Source organism: Orbicella faveolata, unplaced genomic scaffold (genome assembly GCF_042242905.1).
Source record: "Orbicella faveolata isolate gen_17 unplaced genomic scaffold, um_ofav_v1 contig_2, whole genome shotgun sequence".
NCBI classification, from domain to species: domain Eukaryota; kingdom Metazoa; phylum Cnidaria; class Anthozoa; order Scleractinia; family Merulinidae; genus Orbicella; species Orbicella faveolata.
In genome coordinates, this window is record NW_028301547.1 from 21,393,609 (window position 1) to 21,418,728 (window position 25,120).

The window sequence follows — 25,120 nt, forward strand, 5'->3', positions numbered from 1 at the left end:
TGACGGCATATTTAACGGCGTTAACTGTTTGAGACACTTTCTGATACACTTTTTCTGCAAAATGAAACAAAATAGCACTTGCGAAAAGTCAAATGTCAGCATCAAAAAATTCCCAGCTACTCAGTAAAACAATATTGTTATTGTCATAAACGTTGTTCGCATGACGATTTCCTTAAGATTACAGCATGCAGCCATTCTGGAGCAAAGGATTTTAATCCTTTTTTGTGACATTGCACTGAAGTTAACTATTTAATATATTTAAAAATATATTGGTAGTTAATTTTAGTGCAATGTCACAAAACAATTTCAAATGACAATCGTAGAGAACTCGTAAAGGAAACATTAAAATGTTTGAAAATGTTAAACGTTGTTCGCATGAGGATTTCTTTGAGATCACATCTTGCTGTAATTTGGGACCTGATGAGTAAAACTATTAAGTAGTTAAGAAACAAATTTGGCTTACCACAATAGGCCCAAAAGAAGGACGAGGGCGGCGTGGATCGTTTTCCGCGTCAGCTACCTCTCCAAGCTCTGTTGGTGGTGGTGGCGGCTTTGATGGCTTGTGCTCCTCGTGACACTCTTTGATACACGTTTTTCTGCAAAACAAAACATAATAATGAAGTAACCTTCATTGTTTTCATGAACTTAGTCCATCTTGATTCCGTATGAATGTGAGCCAGTTTGTAATTGACTGACAGGATTAAGATTTTGGAAAATGTTTGATGGCTTATGTGCTTCAAGGCACTCCTTTTTGCACTTTTTCTACAAAAGAAAGCATGAAAAATAATGAACCCCCTTTATTTTCATCAATTTGGTTTTTCATCTTAATGCCCGGATGAAACTGTCTAAATCGATTTAGATTTCGGAAAATAGCCATACTACATTGATAAGTTAATTAGTTTACATTCAGTGGCGGATTGTTAACGAGTAAAATTGACAAACATCGGTAAAAGTTTCCAAGACAATTCAATTCAACTGCCAACATTGAAACACTCCTAGAAACTGGAGAAGAAAAGCAATTGCTAGCTTGAGAATTTATTTAACTTTACTGCATGAAAAAAACTTGGTTTAAAAAGGGTGAACTTCCATGCGAAAAGGTCGGGGATTCTCGTCGGAACTGATGACTTTACAGCTGAAATAGAGGCGTTTTTCCTGAAAACCCTAAGCGAGACCGAAATCCTTGATATACACCCCGAGGCAAGACGACGAGCATTTCCGACCTTTTCAAATGGGCGACCCCCTTCTTCATTGGGTAATTTGGGGCGAACGAGTAAACATATTGAATATTTATGAAGCAAGCTGAGCTTACCACGTCAGGCGGTAAAGAAGGATGAAGCTGGCAAGGATCGTTTTCCTCGTCAGCTAGCTCGCCAGGCATTGTTGGCTTGATGCCGCAGTTTTTCATGCACTGTTTCCGCAAAAACGACAAAAATGGTGTAACTCTCATTATTTTCATAAACTTAGTTTCCAACTTGATCCGCGGACTAATCTTTCTGATAACTAGGGCGCCACTTCCAGATTATGTTCCAAACTGAATATTAGCGAATATTAGAAAATCTGCAAACTTCTTGATTAACAAGTTAATTGGCTAAGCTTTGTTACGGAATTAAAAGGGACGATTTTAGAAACATTTCGAAAAATTTTCCAAGGCTTAAGGCTCCTTTAAAAGACTATCAATCATCGATAAACTCAATTGAGACCACTGAAATCTTCATAAAAAAAAACTCAAGAAAACAACTTGCTAAATCACACTTTTGATACTAACATTTTCCTTAAGATTGCTACAGTAAGCTGGGGCGAAACATATATATAAAGCAAACTATTCAAACTTGGATCATTTTTGCTCACTGATGACATCTTCCATGAGCTTTGAAGGCAGTCCAATGCCACCCACTCACTCGATTCTGATTAATTTATACATTAAACCTGGTTAAACAATCCTCCCCTACCTCCCCTACTAATTATTATTGTTGTCCAGAGTGTTCAGTCGTTAGGATGGTTTTATGACGAGGGGGGACTAGAAAGGCGTACATTTTTGCCCGATAAATCGAGAGTCTGGGTACGGGTTTTTCGAGCAGCTCGGAGTTTGAAGTGGGCCATTTTGGTTTAATGTGTTTTTCTTTCGTAAATACTTTTTTTTACCTAGCGCCTTTTGCTCACACGTAGGTGAAAGCTGGTTGAGGTATATATGTGTGTGGCCATGTATCGGTCATAACAGCTCGGTCGGCGAAGTCAAAGTATAATACAAGAAACCTGGGAAGACAAAGCCAGAAAGCGTGATCGTGTTAATTTAGCAGTGTTTTTTCTTGGCAAGAGAATTTGATCGTTTCCACTCGCTTTTCCTCCTTGTAGAGTCCAAGGTAAGCTTAATTTCTTGTTAAGTTCTGGCTTCTTTGTTTTTATTGTTTTATTCTGTATGCACATATTGAAAATCTGCCTGTGTTAGTATCCGACGGAAATTCGAAATGTGAAAGCTTGTTTTAAAATACTTCAAGTAAGAACTGATTCGAATTGCCTTATCTTTTAGTTTTGCTGTCGTTCACACTATATTTCTTTTGTATTCCATGCAGTTCGCCAGAGTGAAAATTTCTTCACAGATGGTATGGAAGTCATCCTAAATGTACGATCGATTAAATATAATCCGAAAAATTATGGTGATGGATCGACAAATTACGTCCATAAGGTGGACGCATGGTGGCTGGTGATGTAGAGTTGTTTTGTCTTTTTTTAACTCTAGAAATGAGTGACTTAAACAAATTGAAATCAAAACTTGAAATAACTGTGAAGAAGAGAATGCTTGAAACTTGTCGACATAAGTATGTTCTGTAATCATTGGAAAAATCTATTAAAAGAGACACATCTGCAATCCTTTTGAATATTACTGCATTGCTAGTGAGATTAGGATAAACAATTACCAAGATATATAGGAAAAATATCGAGAAAATATTGTTATTTTTACTTGCATACACAACATAGACTAACAATATTTATAATAAAGTTTCCATATAACGCGTTCTCTGATTGGCTGAAACCGCGTGCTTAATCAGAGAACAGAGCACGTGATGATGACAGTAAGCTGGCTTTCAAACTTTTGCTTCGGAATTTTGACAAATTTATCCAACATTAAACATCCCCTGTGATTCAGACAAACGCAATGGAAACGAGCTCTATGTCTACAGTAAATATGGCTCACAGAGACCATTATTAGCAACAGTAGTGTGAAAACTGTACTAAAATGACAAGTTTAGCTAGAATCCCGCCGACAAAACACGTAGCGAGATAAACAAATTCTCAACCTGAGCCGTCTCTGTTTATGATGAAAAGCTTTATTTTTGTAAAAATGCTGAATTGCTCAAAACAACACTTACATGCAGTGTAGTAACGCTCGTTCACTGGTCATCTCAGCGAAGTGAACCGACGAGTGGTCAGCTCAAAGCTTGATCTAGATATTCTCCTCTACGGTCGGAGTAGAACCAGTGGGAGCAGTTTAGTCTGCCTAACTTTTACGCTGGTTCGGGCAATCTTGCTGCAAGCGGCTGCAGGCCGTAAGCTTAAATAACTGTAGCTCCTTTCAAATTCAACTCAGCATTTCGCTTTTTCGTCCGCAAGCTTTGAACTCCTGGTTTCGTAATTTCCATTGGAAATGTGCACGTTTTCATGGACTACAATACGGCCGGATTCCTATGGACTACAAAGCATTGCCTGCCTCTAGATTCTCATTTGAAAATTAACTAAAAAGCGAAGTTTAAAGGCATCGTTCTTCTCTCCAAAGCCGCTCGAGACTACTCGAAACTGGAAACTTAGCTGAAGTCCAGTTTGTGATTGACAGCTGTCGCCTCGTTAGCCAGTCAAATTATTTGAACAATTCTAACAAGGATTGTGATTGGCTTATTTTAGCGTGCTTTATCAGAGAACAGAGCACGGCTGACGCCACTTTTACTCCTTTGGAAAGTAAAGTTTGGTTTGAAAATTCAGCCGATCTTACGTGGGGAAATTATTGGATTCTTTATCATAAAACAAATAATGAAGCCTCGTCTGTACTCTGTTCTGTTTTAAGGCACTTAGGAAGCGATAAAGCACTCAAGAAGTGGGGAAAAACACTCGACTTCAACTCGTGTTTTCTCCTACACTTCTTTCGTGCTCTACCGCTTCCTGCGTGCTTTACAACAGAGCAGAGCACAGTCGAGGCTTCTTTATTTGTTAAGTAGAAACCTTATTATTGCATTGCACCAAGCTGGGGGGCTTCTCCCTATACTTAACTAAAGGAGCACTTTTTTTAGGCCGGAGGTATTATAAGACTTGACAGGACTGGAATTTGAAACAATAACTGATTATTTATCCAAGAAATAAGATCTAGTGGGGGCCCATTAGGTTTGTGAAAGGGGACGCAGGCTACAAGCTACATGTACATGTATATGAAAGGGAAGTCTAGTTCCTGTCAAAAACACTACGTAAAATGGAAAGGCTTTTGACGTTAGGGCAAAGCCTCCTTGTATAAAACTTTGTTACTTCCCTTCCGCCTTCCCATGGACATAGTTATATAGTAAAAAAAAAATAAATAAATACCTGGCTTAAACCTCTGCATGATTATAGCCAAATATCATTTATATATTGCTTCAAGAAAAGAAGAAGAGGTTTATTTGGATGCGTTCTTAGCGATTCTGACAATTAGAATGAATACTGAGAAACACAAATCTAAGTCACAAATTAATATGTAAGAAAGCCACCTATTGTAGTTAATGTCCTACATGAAAGTAATGTAAGATATTACTAAATTGTAAATAATGTTAGTGTTGTAAGTTTTGTTAGTATTGTTAAATCGTAACTTATGTTAGCACTGTAAGTAAAGTAGGTTATTTTTGTGCGTAATGTAATGTTATTGTTGCAATAAAAAAAAGAAATAATAAAAAAAAAACCTAATAAAAACATCCCCTTCACTTCGGGTTCGAGGTTGAAACAAAACTGTTTGAAATGATTCTTATAACAATGAAGGAAATACTTCTCTTTCTATAGATTTCCCATTCACCAGCAAGCTAAAATCAAATTATTTATGTTTGACATAATAAACAAGATTTCGCCAATATCCATGTCTCACTTAAGAGAAATTGGGCAAAATACTCTTGGCAGTCTTGGATGTCTCAAGTTGGTTGTCTAAAATAAATGTCAAAATCATGTATTGTAATTTTTGCATAATTATTATACAGCTGTTTCATAATGTTAACTGAACAGGGATCACACTTTACCTCCACCTCGGAGTTGCTGCTTGCCTCTTAAGAGTGAATGCCAATAAAAATGGACCTAAATCGCCTATCAATGGCACAAGTCGAAAAATTGATTTCGCTTGTATTTTGTCCATAGATGGGTCCTAGCAAGAAAAGAAACGGACCATAGTTACTTTCTGCTAATACAGCTTTCTTTGGTAGAAATACGCCAAAAACGATTTCGACCCGATTGGGCTCAAAATCTACTTCCGGTTTTGCTGAATTTTCCGAATATTTGATTGCTTCGCGCTCCGCAGAACAACTACTTGAGAATCTTTCAATGGATTTTATATTCAGTTCAGGTCTTCGTAGTATGACTGAGCGAAAAATAAAATAAATCAAAGTTAGTTTTGAGCCCGAAAAGAGATAAAACTAACACGCAAAGTTTTACAGTATGTCGCAAGAGAATAATTGCATAAAAACATCGTCATATTTCTCTATGGGCTATAACTTTAAATACCATAAAAACACTTTCTACGGGTTAAATATACACCCACCTGTTAGGATATTTAAAAATATCTCTGGGCAAATGGTTTCAAGTCGCCCGCCTTGGCCTGTGTTTCTCATAGATTTTGCCCAAAAACCCGCCGTTGGAATGTAAACAATTGCGTGACGCGGAAGCCACTCTCGAGTAAAATATTCGTTTCCAGCAATCCGATGAAAGCAATTTTTGAAACGTTGTGTGGATAAAATAATGGAAAATGTTTTTTTGTTTGTTTTTGTTTTTGTTTTTTTTGTTTAAGTTAGTATAAATATATATGTTTTTTCATTTGCATTGCAACACCCACGACATCCATGATAAAGAACGTTACTACAGTACTCCGGGAAATGATTTTAACACTTGCTTATTTTATTGATTTCACCGATGACTTACAATACAGTGGCAGTTTTAGAGATACACTTAACCAATCCTCTATGGTTTATGGCAATTGAATCATTGACTGACAAATAAAGTCAAGTGGAAATACCATAATTTCTATAAACTACTAACTGCGTGACGGCATCTTAGCCCTTCTAGCTGTGTAGAAAATTTGTACCTACACAATATGTTCAAACTCAGCTGGGAAAACCCGCAATTTCTTGAATTGAATTAGCCGAAGAAGAAATTGCGTTTAAGTTTCAATCATACTGGGAAAAAAATCTATCTTTTCTACTTTGGTTGTTTGATCAATTAACTGAAATTTGCAGATCATAACACTGGTAGACAAATAAACATTACAGTGGTCGATCTAGGACTAGGTTTACACTAAAGGAGTTCCCGGATTCATCAATTTTAGAGTATTCGGATTAGTAGGGGTTTACAGTGAAAAGATATTCGGATTCTTAACCGTTTATACACGACGATAACTCCGGGAACATTCATGATGGAATGGTTAACAAGCAGTTTGTTGCCTCGACAAGGAGAAACAAAATGCCTCCGAAAATAAGGCTAGGGGTAGGTTGAGACAGTCTGAAGTTTTCTTTCAACTCGCTGACCACGGTACTGTTGTCCATCATGTCAGGTCCCTCCAGGTATTTATTTAGGGTTTAGGGTCGAAAACCGTCGGGGTTTTCGATCGTGCCATCGTCGTCATCTGCGCAGTAAAGTATAAATTGGGTTTCTGAGGAGTATGGCATTACCCATTATAAAAGTGATTACCTACACCTGAAACAGCACGAGGTAATCACCCAGCCACCGCCATCAAATGGCCATCAATGTGCTTACGACTCGTCTACGACTGGATTATGTAATCCGCCCTTTTCGTTCCGCCGCAAACTCAAAAGATCACAGGCGGAAAAATATCCGGATTCGAGAGAAAATCGTTCACACGACAAAACTCGCCGGATTCAAAGGTTTTCGGATTCAAAGTTCCCACTTTAAATTCCGGATTCAAAATCTCCGGAGACACGACCAAACCGGGGAGTTTCTATTTCGGACTCGTCCACTTTTGAGTAAACGGCAAAATCAATCCGGCACTAAAACGTTCCGGATTCATAACGAATCCGGAACAATTTCCTCTTGTGTAAACCTACAATCCTGGCCATAAGTTGTTGGGACACCTCCCCTTTTTGCGCGCTAAAACCCACGACTTCAACTACGTCCTTAACGTTTTAGAACAAAAGCAAATTGACCCCCCTCCCCCCTAGCAATGTTGCATGAAAATGAGCTATTCTGAAGACTAGATTGGATGTGGGAAAAAAGGAAAAAGGGACAATAGAAAGTGGTTAGACAGTTGTGTTGGAATCAAACGCGATTGCTGAAAAATCGCTATTATTGGAATAAGACGTAAATATCTATCTTATCGTCTCTTTAGTTCGAGAATACTGCTTTAGGAGGCAAACAATTCTTGAAACGTGGCTATTCTGAAGCTATTATCAAGGATTTTTTTTTTCTTCAAGATTTTTATCAACATTGACAGGGGGGAGGGGGGTAGGCGGACTTGCGCGGTTTTGGTTTTAAGAGAGGCTGCCTGTGAAGTCATGTGCCGTAACTGTCCCAACACTTTTGACCAGGATTGTAGTCTTAAATGAACAGCGAACATACATCTTGTTTTGTTCGCGGAAGTCGGTCAGAGAAGAGCGAATTTCAATGAAATATATATATAATTTGATTAAGCAATTAGCCAAAAATAGGTTGGCCGCCAAAACAGTTTAGGGTTTAGCCTAACTCTAACATTGAGCATTTCAGTTGTTTGAAACAGCAACATTCGTGCACAATGAACTATGTATAGTACGTGCGTAACCAGGAAAGCAATCCGTCCAGCACAGTAATTGTTCAAATTGACAGCCTACCGAGACACTCGCACTGTCGATGCCTCTTATTTATGACTTTTAGGATTTGTTTACTTTACTTCTTCCGACTTTTTAGCAGGAGAAAAGGCACTAAATGTGCTGGTACAAATAAAAAGGTTTAACTGAAAATCGATCCGTCGAAATCAACAAATACAAATTTAATCACTGTAGCGTTCCTTCAGATCACGTAAGGCTACAAACCAACAATATCAACTTGTCATTACGCTTAACAAATGAACTCAGAACGACTTTCTTTCTAGAACTCGTTCTTGTAATTAAAATGATCAAAGAAAGAACAACAGCCTAAAACGACATAGCAGTAACACCCGAACTCCAAGTAAATTGCTTTTAATTGGCGTTTTTAATTAACGAAATTTCCAAAGCGATGACTTTCAAAATATTAAAGTTAAAAGTGGTCCATTATGTTTTTCTTTTATCGCCCAAATGTTCTAAGATAGCCATCTGCGGTTTGTTGGAAACGAATTATGTATTCAGAGTGACCGCCAGCGTCACGCAATTGTTCACATTCCCACGGCGGCTCAGGGAAAAATTTATGAGAAGCACAGGCCAAGGCGAGCGACTCAAAACCATTTGCCCAGAGATATTTTTTGATTTTCAAACAGGTGGGTGTACAGTTAACCCGTATAAAGTGTTTTTATGGCATTTAAAGTTATACCCCATAGAAAAATATGGCGATATTTTAGTGCTATAATTCGTTTGAAACACATCGTAATATTTTGCGTTTGTGTTCGATCTCGTTTCGGGCTCAAACGAAACCTCGATTTATTTTATTTTTCGCTCAGTCATACCATGAAGACCTGAGCTGAATGTAAAGACCATTGAAAGATTCTCAAGTAGCTGTTCTGCGGAGCGCGAAGCAATCAAATATTCGGAAAATTCAGCAACACCGGAAGTAGATTTTGAGCCCAATCGGAAAAAAATCGTTTTTCGCAAATTTCTCCCCAAAAAAGCTGCATTAGCAGAAACTAACTATGGTCCGTTTGTTCACTAGCTAGGGCCAATCTATGGGCAAAAAATGAGCAAAATCGATTTTTCGACTTGTGCCGTTGTTTGGTCCATAGTTATGGGCACTGGCTCTTAATTTTTCAGAATAAGTGCTCGTGCAAAACGTTTCACATGAAAATGATCGACTTGATTTTCATGAGAATGAACGCACGGTACGGGTGACATACATTTTCATACGAGTACATTGTAGTTTCGCGCAAAGACTCGTTTCCCCACAGAGGCTGAAGTCAACTTGGAATTGGCGTGTTTATCCATGAGCTGGCTCAAGGAGTCTTTGATCTACATGGATCTCGGCCAAGGCGACGCTACATGTAGTTCCAAGAAACAGGAACAGTACTGTTAGAGAGTTCATTTTGGGCACTGCCTTTGCTGATTCGCAAAGAAATGTTATTAGCACGGCTAATGTCCACCATTCTATAAGCCTGTAGCTTGCATCCGAATTTTACAAAAACGAGAACAAAGTTGCTTTTGTTAAGGCCTTGTTTGCTTTTACACAGCGTGTAAAGGATAAACAGGTTTCTCAGCTGATACCAATAGTGAGGGTTTATTTACTTACTGTGTACGAACGTTTCCTGTCGTTGTTGCACTTAAGTCGACGTTTCTTCTCAAAAGAACTCACATTTGACAATTTCTTGAGTATTTTCGAATTTTTCTTTCTTGGTGAAGACTGAAAGTAAATTTGGACAGGTCAGTCACCTTGGTTACGTGTTGTAGATGTAGAGAACACAGGACAAATGCATTGTCAAAATTCAAATAACAGTTACTCTACTGAGTTAAGCGAACAGTTTTTATTTATCTTGTACACTCTTTGTTTCGGGGACCACAAAACCATGTAAACTAACATAATAAAATTGCTTACTATCCTTCGGGCAAATAAAAGTTTCATTTAAATACAGCACTGCAAACAAAGGTGTCTTTACAAAACGGTATTTTTTGTTTAGGTATGTGGAGCAAAACACAAGTTTACTTTGTAAATACAATGCAAAAACGTATTCGCAGTAGTATTTGAATCGTTTAACCCTTGTAACCTCCCCCTCCCATCACCTGCCTAAGAGTTGTGTGCTTAGTTACCTGGCCAATGAATGCAAGCGAGGCTGGAGGTGATCTTGTTTTGATACAGAAATCTCTGCTTTTCTCATTCAAATGCCAACTAGTTAGCATAGGATAAATCAACACCGGAACTTTTCAAGTGACTGACTGACTGGTCATTTGCATATCATTTGTATAATCTGATCACCCACCGCAGCTCAATACAGTGGAACTCCGTTAATCCAGTCACCAACGAACCACAACAATTTGGCCGTATTAACGGGGTGGCCGTATTAAAGGGGTTCTTTTAATATGAAAATGGCTGACTGAGCTGTTGTTCGGAACAGCATTAAGTGGCCGTAATGACAAGGTGGCCGTGAGGCAGGCTTCCACTGTACTTGCTATTGCAATCACGAGCTGAAAAGGAGACGTCCAAGTTACCGATCCTTGGGAAACCTGTCCAGAAATTGATTAAAGGAGAAGGTCACTCCAAAAAACGTTTACTTTTTGTCGACGCTATTAAAAACTTCGCACTAAGTTTAGCCACTAACCGAAGTTTCAGTCTCTAATAAAGTGGAAGTTTTTCGACATCATTGCCGCCATTTTGAACAGTACTCAGGAGCCAGGCCGCCTTTTCGTGACGTCATTTCATCCAAGAGATTTTGTCCAAATGGCTTTCGACAATTCTTTTAACTACCACTCTGGGTTATGGCTGCTCTTGAGCAGTATTATTGTTCAGGCGACTAAGGAACGTTTGAATGATTACCAAGAGACAGTTGAAATATTGCCCTCGATTATGCAAGACCTCGTGTTAAGCTATAGAGTTTCAGTTTTTTGAAAAAGGACAATGTGAGAAGCCATCCAATGTTTAATATGGATTTTTTAAGCTTTTATTTCTACTTACGAATGCCAATGTTAACGAGGACACGCTTGGACAAATGTAAGTCGACTATTTTACCGTATTTCAAGTTCGTTTCGTTTTGTTTTCAATCGAATTTGTGTTTCAATAAGACTGTAGTTGTAATTGGAATTTTCTGTTATCACATCTTCAGATTATCGTAAAAGTACGGTTGCCATTAAATCCTGAAAATCCAAGCCTGTTTTCTTGATCGCCTGAAATTCTATTTATCGACGTTTCAATTATTGTGAGCCAAACATGCTCTAAACTCTGAAAGGGATAGCAGTGAAGATAGTAAAGTGCATAATCGCTTGGAAAAACTACATTTTGCTGACCTTGCGAAGAATGCCAAGTCAGTTGCAGCTTTTTTCTGCTTCCCGCCAATTTCAAGTCGGACAGAATGATTCATTTCACATAAACAAGACCAGGCTGCCAAGAACAGTTTCCAAATGGCGGCCTTGAAAGTCGAGTTTTGGGCTTCTTTCGAGACGAATTTCTTTAAAATAGCAGGCACTTATTTTACTATATAAGCTGAGTGCTTATCTAGAAAATACATGCCATATAGTTCATTAAATACACAAGTTGGATACTTTTTCAATGCTTTATTTTCATGTCTTTGTAGTTTATCCCCTACAACAGCTACACATGCCTGAATTATGTTCTACCGCTGAACTTAAGGCTCTTCAGGCATCTGGCCCTCACTGACAAAGCGCCAAAAGTTCCGGATAACTCGCCGAGCACAATACTTTCCTGGGTATACAATCGTCGTCCTGCAAAAGGAAGCACAATAAAAACCTCATCTATTTTACGAATTCCGTTTCCATTTTGATGCCCCGGATAATCTGTCTGATAACTCGGGTGCAACTTCAGGTTAATGTTTCTCGAAGGAAGCTGAATCTTGGGAAAATCATAAAACCACTTCAGTGCATTGTCACAAAACAGTTTCAAATGACAATCGCTAAAACTTGAATTGCCAGCGCCAAAACGTTCCCGGAAACTAGCTCAAGAAAACATAAAATTGTTTGATAATGTTAAACTTTGTTCGCATGAGAATTTCTTTAACATTACATCATGCGGTAGTTTGAGACGAATGAGTAAAAATATAATGTAGTTATGAAGCAAACTAGGCTTACCATGAGAGGCCCAGAAAAACGAGCGCGGCGTGGATCGTTTTCCTCATCAGCTACCTTGCCTGACTCTGTATGTGGCGGTGGCGGTTTTGATGGTTTATGTTCCTTGAGGCAGTCATGGATACACTTTCGCTGCAAAAGATAGCATAATAACGGAGTAATCTTTATGGTTTTCATGAACTTAGTTCATCTTTATTCCCAGATGAATAAGAGCCATTTTGTAATTGACTGCCTGTTCTTTAACGGGATTTAGATTTACGAAAATCTGTGATGTGGCTCATGTGCTTCGAGGCACTCCTTTATACACTTTTTCTACAAAAAAAAGCATAAAAAATAATGAACCATCATTATTTTAATGAACTTAGTCTTTATCATGATGCCCGGATATGAATATGTCTGAATTTAGATTTGGGAAATTAGCCATACTACATTGACAAGTTAATTGGTTTTCATTCTGCCGAATTGTAATCGAGCAAAATTTACAAACATCGATAAAAGTTTCCAAGACAATTCCATTCAATTGCCAACGGAATACTCCTTAGTTTAGTATGTAAATATGTTCTACAATTTTTAACCTGGAAACTATTATTACTTCAAGAGCAACCCTAAAAGATAACTTGACAGCTGAAACGGTAGCTTTTGTTTCTGACCACCCTGAGCGAGAACAAAATCCTTGATGTAAATCCCAAATGGAGACAACGAGCATTTCCTATCTTTTTATATGGGCGTCCCCCCTTCTTTGTCGGGTAATTTGGGATGAACGAGTAAAAGTATAAAATAGCTATGAAGCAAGCTGACCTTACCACTTTAGGCGGTAAAGAAGGATGACGATTACCACGGTGAACTCGAGGATCGTTTTCCTCGTCAGCTAGTTCGCCCGGCTTTGTTGGCTTCATGCATTTTTCCTTGCACTTTTTCTGCAAAAAGAAGGTTAATGGTGCAACTTTCATTATTTTCATAAACTTAGTTTCTATCTTGATCTCCGGACTAATCTACCTGATAACTAGGGTGCCACTTTGAGATTATGTTCCTACCAGTTAACTGACTATTAGAACATCACCAAACGTCTTGATTAACAAGTTAATTGGCAAGGCTGTCTGGTGGATTAAAACGGACGATTTTAGAAACATTTCGAAAAATTTTCCAAGGCTTAAGGTTCCTTTAAAAGACTACAACCATCGATAAACTCAATTGAAACCACCAAAATGTTCATAGAAAAACTTAAGAAAAGAAGTGGGTAAATTACACTGTTGATAGTAGAATTTTCCTTAAAATTGGTAACACAAATTGAGGACGAAACGTATATATAAAGCAAACTATTCAAGCTTACCAAGATTGGGCGAGGCGCTTTATGGGGTGGATCATTTTCAACATGGATCTCGGCCAAAGCGACGGTAGCTCCAAGAAACAGGATCAGTATTAGAGAGTTCATTTTGGGCACTGTCTTTGCTGGTTCACAAAGAAATGTGATTAGCACGGCTCATGCCCGCCCTTTTTATAAGCCTGTGAGATTGGGATTGCATCTAAATTGACAAATCGGAGAACAACGAAGTCTTTGTTGAGACCAGGTTTGCTTCCTAAGCAGCGGGCACAAGGTAAACAGTTTTCTCAGCTGATATCAATCGTGAGGGTTTATTTACTTACTGTACGCACGTTTCCTCGCGTTGTTGAACTTATTATAAAGTCGACTTTTCTTTTCAAAAGAATTCACATTTGACAATTTCTTGAGTATTTTCAGATTTTCCTCTCTTGGAGAAGACTCAAAGTCCTTTTGGTCACGTTATCACCTTGGTTACGTATTGTAGATGTAGAGAGCTCAGTACAAATGCATTGTCAGAGTTCAAATAACAGTTACTCTAGTGAGTTATGTGAACTTTGTGCACTCTTTTTTTCAGGACCACAAAACCACGTAAACTAACATAATAAAATTGCTTACTATCCTTTGGGCAAAAAAAGGTTTTATTTAAACAAAGCACTGCAAACAAAGGTATCTCTACGAAAACGATATATTTTGTGTATGTGGAGGGAAAAACAAGTTTATTTTAAGGACACAAGAAAGTATTCACAGCAGTATTTGAACGTTAAAACCTGTGTAACCTCCCCTCCAATGACCTGCCTCGTTTTCCTCAGTTATCTCCAGTTTCCTTCTTGAGATAAACAAGCTTAGTTAATCGAATATTAAAAACACTTTTAATTTGTCAGGGCCATGCGTACCACAATTCAAACCACAAAACGTCTTTTTGGTTGAAGTCGCCCTTAAACATAAAACATTTATTTTTGCGATTAAAAGCAGTAAAGATAAAAAAAAAATCTTCATGAAACGGAATATTTTTCTTTTGTGCAAGATGCAAACACAGTCCCTTCTGACAAACATAGAAGTCACAAGATTTATTCTGCAGACACAAAGATCCCTTTACAGTACATGTTTGCACTTTTATAACACAAGAAGTCCAGCTGTTATTACACATAAAGAACCGCCGACACAACCTTGTTGCAATATCACGTATAAATCTGTTCCTGCTTCACTTAAAAATGAGGTAGAAATCGATATTTTGCATTGCTTTTGACTTGACTTTATCAGCCCTAGTTGATTTGAGATTTCTGCGCTTAAGTTCCTCTGTCGTTTGTTGCATACCTTTAACGATTGTTGCATACCTTCAATGTGAAAATTCCCAAAATATAAAAATCGCGTTAAATAAAGATGATTTATACCTTCAATAACAATAGGAACAACAGCTTTATTTCTCCCTTATTTTTTAAAAAATTAAATTAAATAGTAATATAATAATCAAATTAAAATAAAGGATAACTGACAACCTGAAATAACCTGAAATAGTGCCAGGTTGCCAGTTAATTTCATATATATTACAATTTTTAGTCGATAGCTAACTTACAATTTGTAGTCGGTACCTTCCAGTTTAAACTTAAACTCTTTAATTAATTTTTCGGAAAAGCTAATAAAATCTTTGAATAGCTCTATTTATAAACCTTATTTGATTTAGGATATCTGGGTGCTACATTCCTTGGACTGGAGACACCCCTGAAGGTACATGGCAACCTTAGTTTCATGAAGAAGAACTAGGAAATACAAAAGCAATTTATATTAAAGTGTGAACACAGAAAGCGTGTTTACCAGCTTTCGTTTCTGTATCTCTACGCAGTAATCACTTTAATTACGTGTTTTTTAACGTATTATTAAAGGTTCTACTTTTTAATACGTATTTTTTCTTTCATGTCTTACTTTGTAAGTCTTGAGATACTATACCGTAAAAGTCCACTTTACAGCGCCCCCCCCCCCCCCACCCCCCGTTTAAAGCGCTTCCACCAGGATATAAGCCCATCTATTTGCTAACAAAGATATTATTCCGGATATAATCCCCCCATATATCAGCCCATCTAATGTATAATTGCGTTCCTTAAGCGTTTCTTTACAAACATCAAAATTTTTATTCGAAAGTTCTAGGAATAAACAACTGGCTGTGGAGTTTAGAACAATAATTATAACGATACCAAACAAAGAAGCAAGTCTTCATACTTATATGACCACGTTCCACTGTTCATTTACAACACAATTGTTCAACGACAATGTTTTGCAGTACGGTAATTAAGCAAACGGCTAGCTACAATCCGGCAGTTTTCCATGCACGCAGATTTTTTTGTAGCCTCCGTAAAATGAACATTGAGCCTTCCGTATTCCTTTCCTCACTTGCGCTTTGTGTTTCTTGCTCCTGTAAATGTTACACAAACATGCTAATTCAATTCCACCTCCAATAACCCAAGGCCCCTAAAGTGGAATTTTAAGATAGTTTATGTCTATGTATGCATATACAGAGCATTTTCGACTGCATTACGGAGGATCTGTTTTTTTATATCATATTAATCTATCAAGTGGCATATCCCAAGCAAAGTCTCTCAGAATCCCTAGTGCTCAGTGCTTATAGGTTAGGCCATCCCTACAACGATGTGCAGGGTATTCGGCCCTTTTTTTTTCCAAAGTTGTTTCTCGGATATGTAGTTATCCAATCGGTCCCCCGATATAGCTGGACATCCATATATAGTAGGACTACAGAGCCACAACTGAAAGCTTGACCTATGCAATTCTTTTATAACGTAGCGACTAAATCCCGTCGGAAAGAAGCCCGCAATAGACAACTTCTTGGTAGGATGAGTCCAAGTCTCTGTCGTGCTTGGTACAGTACAGATAGGCCAACTCTCTATGCTCCAGCCTCCACTAAGTGTCCCGATCATTTCATCATTATCAGCCGCATGCAAACGTTACATATTCCGGCAACCTCCCATGCAAATTAAGCAGACCTCTTTCTTAAGTGTACAAGATTTTTGGTCGGTGACGGCTCTTGACGACGAGAAATCACTTTAGGTGTGACAACTTAAACACCCACGCTCACAGACAAGGAAGTTCCGAAACAGGAATAGCTGGAACATGAATTACTATCCCACGCTACTTTACGCCCTTATGTTGTGATCCATGAGTCCATTTGAGATCCTTTTTCGCACCTAACATCCTAACAAGTGTTTTGCTCGTGGGAGTAGGATCACCGAGTACCAGTCTTCCTGATCGTGGCCACTTGAGGGCGATGGCGAACACATGGTTGTCTTTAGATGTGTACCTGTAAAATGGAAGAGATTATAAATGTAATAAAGTCATGGAAACCAAGGCTTTTTTCGTGTGCAATTTAGGTGGCGAAAAAAAGGGGAATTGAATTTACACGGTCATTTTAAATCATTCGCTCGAACGAACTAAGACGATTTCACACCAGTTTAGCAGAGAAAATTCTGGAAGTAATATCTTTCTACAGCGGTAGAGTATGGGACATGCTTTAGTGAGAAATGAATCTTTTACGGCTGTTGCAATAACCATACACTATTGGAGAAATGAAGACTAGTTTTATCTTCCTATTACAGTTGAATATTTGTTTTTCTTGTTGTTCTTCAAAGCCGAATAATTTCAATAACTCGTCACTTGCAATAATTTGCATATATCTGTTCACCCACAGTAGAACTAAACACAGTGGAACCCCCGTTAATCCGGTCACCAACGGGCCACATTTGGCAGTATTAAAAGGGTGGCCGTATTAAAGGGGTGCTTTAAATGTGAAAATGTTTGACTGAGCTGTTGTTCGGGGCAAAGTAAAGCGGTGGCCGTATTAAGGTGGAAAACAGTTTCCAGCACTTAGATTTGGATGGGTCGTTATAACTACTCTTTATCACTTGATGCTACAATCATGGTATCAAAAAACTGCCCAATTATTGATTGGTACACACGTTGGTATCATTTTGTGACACAATAGCTTACCAAAACAACAGTGTGACCTGCTAGAAACACCTTTAATTACAGCCCTGGGGGCTCATAATTCAAAAACGGCACAGTGAAATTTTTTTAATAATATCAACTTTTGATACTAACCATGATAAGACGCAACGTTTGGCGAAGTTTAAAACAATTCTGTGCTCAGAGCCGTCTTGAATTTTCAAAAATTTAAGGTGAACATGATCGTAGCATCAAGTGATAAAGAGTAGTAATAACGAGCCATCAAAATTTAAGTGCTGGAAACTGTTTTCAGCCACTTTAAAGGGATGGCCGTAAGGCGGGGTTCCACTGTACTTGCTATCGCAACCACGAGCTAAAAAGGAGACGTCTAAGTTACCTATCCTTGGGAAACTTGTCCAGACATTTATTAATAGGTCTGACATGATTTTTCTTATTGACACCTTGTATAATTTAGTAGTGGGATACGAAATAAATAGCGCGTAGTTCATTAAATACACAAGTTGAATACTTTTTCAGTGCTTTATTCCCCTGTCGTTGTAATTTATCCGCTACAACAGAAACGCATGTCTGAATTATGCGATCTTGAGATATGATCGTGGAACGAGGTTGCCTGCTTAATGGTCTGCCGCTGGGCTTAAGGCTCTTCAAGCAATCGAATGTTATGGCTTCAAGAATTTATCGATACACTCCTCCTGCAAAAAAAAGCACGATGTAATCTCATGATCAGTGTTTTTAAGAACTCACTGGTTTCCAAATCATCTGGTGTGACTTTGAGTTAATGTTTCTCCAATGAGGCCTAATCATCATACCACTTCATTTAGCTCTAACGCTTAGGCCCTTTTGACAGATTATGTATGTTAAGGTTTGACAATGTTGCTTACGATTAAAACCGTGCAGCAATTAAGGGATGATGAGTAAAGATATTATTAAGAATAAAGTAAAATGAGCTTACCAACGGCCCAGGCAAAAAAGTGAAACGATGACTAGTGGGACTAGGACGGACAGGATCGTTGTCCTCGTCAGCTAGCTCTTCCGGGATTTTTGACGGCATATTTAACGGCGTTAACTGTTTGAGACACTTTCTTATACACTTTTTCTGCAAAATGAAACAAAATAAACTTACGACAAGTCAAATGCCAGCATCAAAAAATTCCCAGCTACTCAGTAAAATAATATTGTTACTGTCATAAACGTTGTTCGCATGACGATTTCCTTAAGATTACAGCATGCAGCCATTCTGGAGCAAAGGATTTTAATCCTTTTTTGTGACATTGCACTGAGGTTAACTATTTAATATATTTAAAAATATATTGGTAGTTAATTTTAGTGCAATGTCACAAAACAATTTCAAATGACAATCGTAGAGAACTCGTAAAGGAAACATTAAAATGTTTGAAAATGTTAAACGTTGTTCGCATGAGGATTTCTTTGAGATCACATCTTGCTGTAATTTGGGACCTGATGAGTAAAACTATTAAGTAGTTAAGAAACAAATTTGGCTTACCACAATAGGCCCAAAAGAAGGACGAGGGCGGCGTGGATCGTTTTCCGCGTCAGCTACCTCTCCAAGCTCTGTTGGTGGTGGTGGCGGCTTTGATGGCTTGTGCTCCTCGTGACACTCTTTGATACACGTTTTTCTGCAAAACAAAGCATAACAATGAAGTAACCTTCATTGTTTTCATGAACTTAGTCTATCTTGATTCCGGATGAATGGGAGCCAGTTTGTAATTGACTGGCGGGATTAAGATTTTGGAAAATCTTTGCTGGCTTATGCGCTTTGAGGCACTTCTTTTTGCACTTTTTCTACAAAAGAAAGCATGAGAAATAATGAACCCTCTTCATTTTCATGAATTTGGTTTTTCATCTTGATGCCCGGATGAAACTGCCTAAATCGATTTAGATTTGGGAAAATAGCCATTCTACATTCACAAGTTAATTAGTTTACATTCAGTGGCGGATTGTTAACGAGCAAAATTGACAAACATCGGTAAAAGTTTCCAAGACAATTCAATTCAACTGCCAACATTGAAACACTCCTACAAACCGGAGAAGAAAAGGAATTGCTAGCTTGAGAATTTATTTAACTTTACTGCATGAAAAAAAACTTGGTTTAAAAAGGGTGAACTTCCATGCGAAAGGGTCGGGGATGCTCGTCGGAATTGATGACTTTACAGCTGAAATAGAGGCGTTTTTTCCTGAAAACCCTAAGCGAGACCGAAATCCTTGATATACACCCCGAGGCAAGACGACGAGCATTTCCGACCTTTTCAAATGGGCGACCCCCTTCTTCATTGGGTAATTTGGGGCGAACGAGTAAACATATTGAATATTTATGAAGCAAGCTGAGCTTACCACCTCAGGCGGTAAAGAAGGATGATGCTGGTAAGGATCGTTTTCCTCGTCAGCTAGCTCGCCAGGCATTGTTAGCTCGATGCCGCAGTTTTTCATGCACTTTTTCTGCAAAAACGGCAATAATGGTGTAACTCTCATTATTTTCATAAACTTAGTTTCCAACTTGATCCGCGGACTAATCTTTCTGATAACTAGGGCGCCACTTTCAGATTATGTTCCAAACTGAATATTAACCGAATATTACAAAATCTCCAAACTTCTTGATTAACAAGTTAATTGGCTAAGCTTTGTTGCGGAATTAAAAGGGACGATTTTAGAAACATTTCGGAAAATTTTCCAAGGCTTAAGGCTCCTTTAAAGGACTATCAATCATCGATAAACTCAATTGAGACCACTGAAATCTTCATAGAAAAAACTCAAGAAAACAAGTTGCTAAATCACACTGTTGATAGTAACATTTTCCTTAAGATTGCTGCAACAAACTGGGGTGAAAGCTGGTTGAGGTATATATGAGTGTGGCCATGTATCGGTCACAACAGCTCGGTCGGCGAAGTCAAAGTATTAATACAAGAAACCCGGGAAGACAAAGCCAGAAAGTGGGATCGTGTTAATTTAGCAGTGTTTTTTCTTGGCAAGAGAATTTGATCGTTTCCACTCGCTTTTCCTCCTTGTAGAGTCCAAGGTAAGCTTAATTTCTTGTTAAGTTCTGGCTTCTTTGTTTTTATTGTTTTATTCTGTATGCACATATTGAAATTCTGCCTGTGTTAGTATCCGACGAAAATTCGAAATGTGAAAGCTTGTTTTAAAATACTACAAGTAAGAACTGATTCGAATTGCCTTATCTTTTAGTTTTGCTGTCGTTCACACTATATTTCTTTTGTATTCCATGCAGTTCGCCAGAGTGAAAATTTCTTCACAGATGGTATGGAAGTCATCCTACATGTACGATCGATTAAATATAATCCGAAAAATTATGGTGATGGATGGACAAATTACGTCCATAAGCCGGCCGCATGGTGGCTGGTGATGTAGAGTTTTTTTTTTTTTTTTTTAACTCTAGAAATCAGTTGAAATCAAAAAAATCCGACAAAACTTGAAATAATTATGGAGAAGAGAATGCTTGATACTTGTCGACATAAGTATGTTCTGTAATCATTGGAAAAATCTATTAAAAGAGACATATCTGCAATCCTTTTGAATATTACTGCATTGCTAGTGAGATTAGCATAAACAATTACCAAAATATATAGGAAAAATATGGAGAAAATATCGTTATTTTCACTTGCATACACAACATAGACTAACAATATTTATAATAAACTTTCCATACAACGCGTTCTCTGATTGGCTGAAACCGCGGGCTTTATCAGAGAACAGAGCACCTGATGATGACAGTAAGCTGCCTTTCAAATTTTTGCTTCGGAATTTTGACAAATTTATCAAACATTAAACATCCCTTGTGATTCAGACAAACGCAATGGAAACGAGCTCCATGTCTACAGTAAATATGGCTCACAGAGACCATTATTAGCAACAGTAGTGTGAAAACTGTACTAAAATGACAAGTTTTGCCAGAATCCCGCCGACAAAACACGAAGCGAAGTAAACAAATTCTCAACCTAACCAGTGCTTCGATAAAAGACATCATATTTGTTACGAAGCCGGAAATTATACTTAAGAAGTAAAACAACGACAGAAAACAACAATTGAGCCGTCTCTATTTGTGATGAGAAGCTTTATTTCTGTAAATATGCTCAATTGCTCAAAACAACACTTACATGCAGTGTAGTAACGCTCGTTCACTGGTCATCTCAGCGAAGTGAACCGACGAGTGGTCAGCTCAAAGCTTGATCTAGATATTCTCCTTTATGGTCGGAATAGAACCAGTGGGAGCAGTTTAGTCTGCCTAACTTTTACGCTGGTTCGGGCAATCTTGCTGCAAGCGGCTGCAGGCCGTAAGCTTAAATAACTGTAGCTCCTTTCAAATTCAACTCAGCATTTCGCATTTTCGTCCGCAAGCTTTGAACTCCTGGTTTCGTAATTTCCATTGGAAATGTGCAGGTTTTTATGGACCACAATACGGCCGGATTCCTATGGACTACAAAGCATTGCCTGCCTCTAGATTCTTATTTGAAAATTAACTAAAAAGCGAAGTTTGAAGGCATCGTTCTTCTCTCGAAAGCCGCTCGAGACTACTCGGAACGGAAAGCTTAAAGAAGCCTCGACTGTGCTGTGCTGTTGTAAAGCACTTAGGAAGCGATAGAGCACTCAAGAAGTGGGGAAAAACACTCGACTTCGTCTCGTGTTTTCCCCTACACTTCTTTCGTGCTCTACCGCTTCCTGCGTGCTTTACAACAGAACAGAGCACAGTCGAGGCTTCTTTATTTGTTAAGTAGAAACCTTATTATTGTATTGCACCAAGCTGGGGGGCTTCTCCCTATACTTGACTAAAGGTGCACTTTTTTCAGGCCGGAGGTGTTATAAGACTTGACAGGACTGGAATTTGAAACAATAACTGATTATTTATCCAAGAAATAAGATCTAGTGGGGCCCCTTAGGTTTGTGAAAGGGGACGCAAGCTACAAGCTACATGTACATGTATATGGAAGAGAAGCCTAGTTCATGTCAAAAACACTATGTAAAATGGAAAGGCTTTTGACCTTAGGGCAAAGCCTCCTGGTATAAAACTTTGTTACTTCCCTTCCCCCTCCCCATGGACATATTTATATAGTAAAAAAAAATAATAAATAAATAAAATAAAAAACTTGGCTTAAACCTGTGCACGATTATAGCCAAATATCATTTATATATTGCTTCAAGAAAAGAAGAATTAGAAGAGGTTTATTTGGATGCGTTCTAAGCGATTCTGACAATTAGAATGAATACTGAGAAACAAAAATCTAAGTCACAAATTAATATGTAAGAAAGCCACCTATTTTAGCTAATGTCCTCAGACATGAAAGTAATGTAAGATATTACTAAATTGTAAATAATGTTAGTGTTGTAAGTTTTATTAGTATTGTTAAATTGTAAGTTATGTTACCACTGTAAGTAAAGTAGGTTATTTTTGTGCGTAATGTAATGTCATTGTTGCAATAAAAATACTGATGATAATAATAAAAAAAACCTTATAAAAACATCCCCTTCACTTCGGGTTCAAGGTTGAAACAAAACTGTTTGAAATGATTCTTATAATATTGAAGGAAATACTTCTCTCTTTATAAATTTCCCATTTACCAGCAAGCTAAAATCAAATTATTTATGTTTGACATAGTAAACAAGATTACGCCAATATCCATGTCTATCCATGAGAGAAATTGGGCAAAATACTCTTGGTAGTCTGGGATGTCTCAAGTTGGTTGTCTAAAATAAATGTCAAAATCATGTGTCGTAATTTTTGCATAATCATTATACAGCTGTTTCATAATGTTAACTGAACAGGGATCAGACTTTACTTCCACCTCGGAGTTGCTGCTTGCCTCTTTTTCAGAATAAGTGCTCGTGCAAAACGTTTCACATGAAAATGATCGACTTGATTTTCATGAGAATGAACGTGCGGGTGACACACATTGTCATACGAGTACATTGTAGTTTCGCGGAGACTCGTTTCCCCACAGAGGCTGAAGTCAACTTGGAATTGGCGTATTTATCCATGAGCTGGCTCAGGGAGTCTTTGATCTACATGGATCTCGGCCAAGGCGAAGGTACATGTAGTTCCAAGAAACAGGAACAGTAATATTAGAGAGTTCATTTTGGGCACTGCCTTTGCTGATTCGCAAAGAAATGTTATTAGCACGGCTCATGTCCACCATTCTATAAGCCTGTGGCTTCCATCTGAATTGCCAAAAGCGAGAACAAAGTTGCTTTTGTCAAGGCCTTGTTTGCTTTTACGCAGCGTGTAAAGGATAAACAGGTTTCTCAGCTGATACCAATAGTGAGGGTTTATTTACTTACTGTACGCACGTTTCCTCTCGTTGTTGCACTTTAGTCGACTTTTCTTTTCAAAAGAACTCACATTTGACAATTTCTTGAATATTTTCGAATTTTCCTTTCTTGGTGAAGACTGAAAGTCAATTTGGGCAGGTCAGTCACCTTGGTTACGTGTTGTAGATGTAGAGAACACAGGACAAATGCATTGTCAAAATTCAAATAACAGTTACTCTACTGAGTTAAGTGAACAGTTTTTATTTATCTTGTACACTCTTTGTTTCGGGGACCACAAAACCACGTAAACTAACATAATAAAATTGCTTACTATCCTTTTGACAAACATAAGTTTTATTTAAATACAGTACTGCAAACAAAGGTGTCTTTACAAAACGGTATTTTTTGTTTAGGTATGTGGAGCAAAACACAAGTTTACTTTGTGAATACAATGCAAAAACGTATTCGTAGTAGTATTTGAATCGTTTAACCTTTGTAACCTCTCCCTCCCATCGCCTGCCTAAGAGTTGTGTGCTTAGTTACCTGGCCAATGAATGCAAGCGAGGCAGGAGGTGATCTTGTTTTGATACAGAAATCTGTGCTTTTCTCATTTAAATGCCAACTAGTTAGCATAAGAACAAGTTGATTTACACAAAGGTCTTTATCAAAACGGGGTCACCTGAAACCTCGCTGCCATTCAAAGAACAGGTCACTGAGCAATAAGCAAACAGCTGTAAAATGGCCTATTCCAGTTTCCTTCGAGCTTCTTGAGACAAACAAGCTTTGCTAATCAAATATTGAAAACACTTGTTAATTTACCAGGGACCTGTGTACCACGAAAAAGCACAAAACGTCTTTTTGGTTGAAATCGCTCTTAAACAGAACATTTAATTTCGCTATTGAAAGCACTAAAGGAAAAAAACTTTATGAAACGGAACATATTTCTTTTGTGCATGGATGCAAACACAGTCCTTTCCGGCGCGCAAACATAAAAGTCACAAGGTTCATTTCGCGAACACAAAATCCCATTACAGTAAATGTTTGCCCTTTAATAACGCACGCGGTCCAGCCGTTATTACACATAAAGAACACCTGACACAAGCTTCTCCCAATATCTGTGTAAATCTGCTCCTTCTTGACTTGAAAATGAGGTAGAAATCAACGTTTTTCATTGTTTCTAACAACTTTATTAGTCCTAGTGGATTTGGGATTTCCTCTGTCTTTTAAGATTATCGCGTACATTCAAAGAGACATTTCACAAAATATAAAAATCGCTTCGAATAAAGATGATTTGTACCTTCCAGTTTAGACTGAAATTCTTTAATTCGTATTCCGGAAAACCCAATAAAATTTTTGAATAGATATATTTATAAGCTTTAATTTGTTACATAGTTTAGGATATCTGAGTGCTACATTCGTTGGACTGGAGACGCCCCGG

At 38.0% G+C, this 25,120-nt stretch overlaps 2 protein-coding genes across 2 annotated transcripts in view; one reads left to right on the top strand and one right to left on the bottom strand.

Annotated features, from left to right (window-relative positions):
* The window catches only part of LOC110065975 (winged helix repair factor 1-like), a 162,502-nt gene that overhangs the window by 112,059 nt on the left and 25,323 nt on the right, over positions 1 to 25,120 (top strand). The window lies entirely within an intron of this gene.
* On the bottom strand, positions 11,574 to 13,596 carry LOC110065982 (uncharacterized). The gene is made up of 4 exons (XM_020773166.2): positions 13,447 to 13,596; positions 12,920 to 13,033; positions 12,120 to 12,248; positions 11,574 to 11,756 (listed from the first exon to the last, which is right to left on the bottom strand). The coding sequence occupies exons 1-4, from the start codon at positions 13,546 to 13,548 to the stop codon at positions 11,685 to 11,687; spliced, it is 417 nt and encodes a 138-aa protein (XP_020628825.1). The 5' UTR covers positions 13,549 to 13,596; the 3' UTR covers positions 11,574 to 11,684.

Coding starts and splice junctions, on each gene's coding strand:
- LOC110065982 (XM_020773166.2), bottom strand. CDS start 13,548: ATGAACTCTCTAATACTGATCCTGTTTCTTGGAGCTACCGTCGCTTTG. Junction 12,249..12,919: donor CTTCTTTACCGCCTAAAGTG/GTAAGGTCAGCT, acceptor TATCTTTTGCAG/CGAAAGTGTATCCATGACTG. Junction 11,757..12,119: donor GTTTTTCTGGGCCTCTCATG/GTAAGCCTAGTT, acceptor TTCCTTTTGCAG/GACGACGATTGTATACCCAG.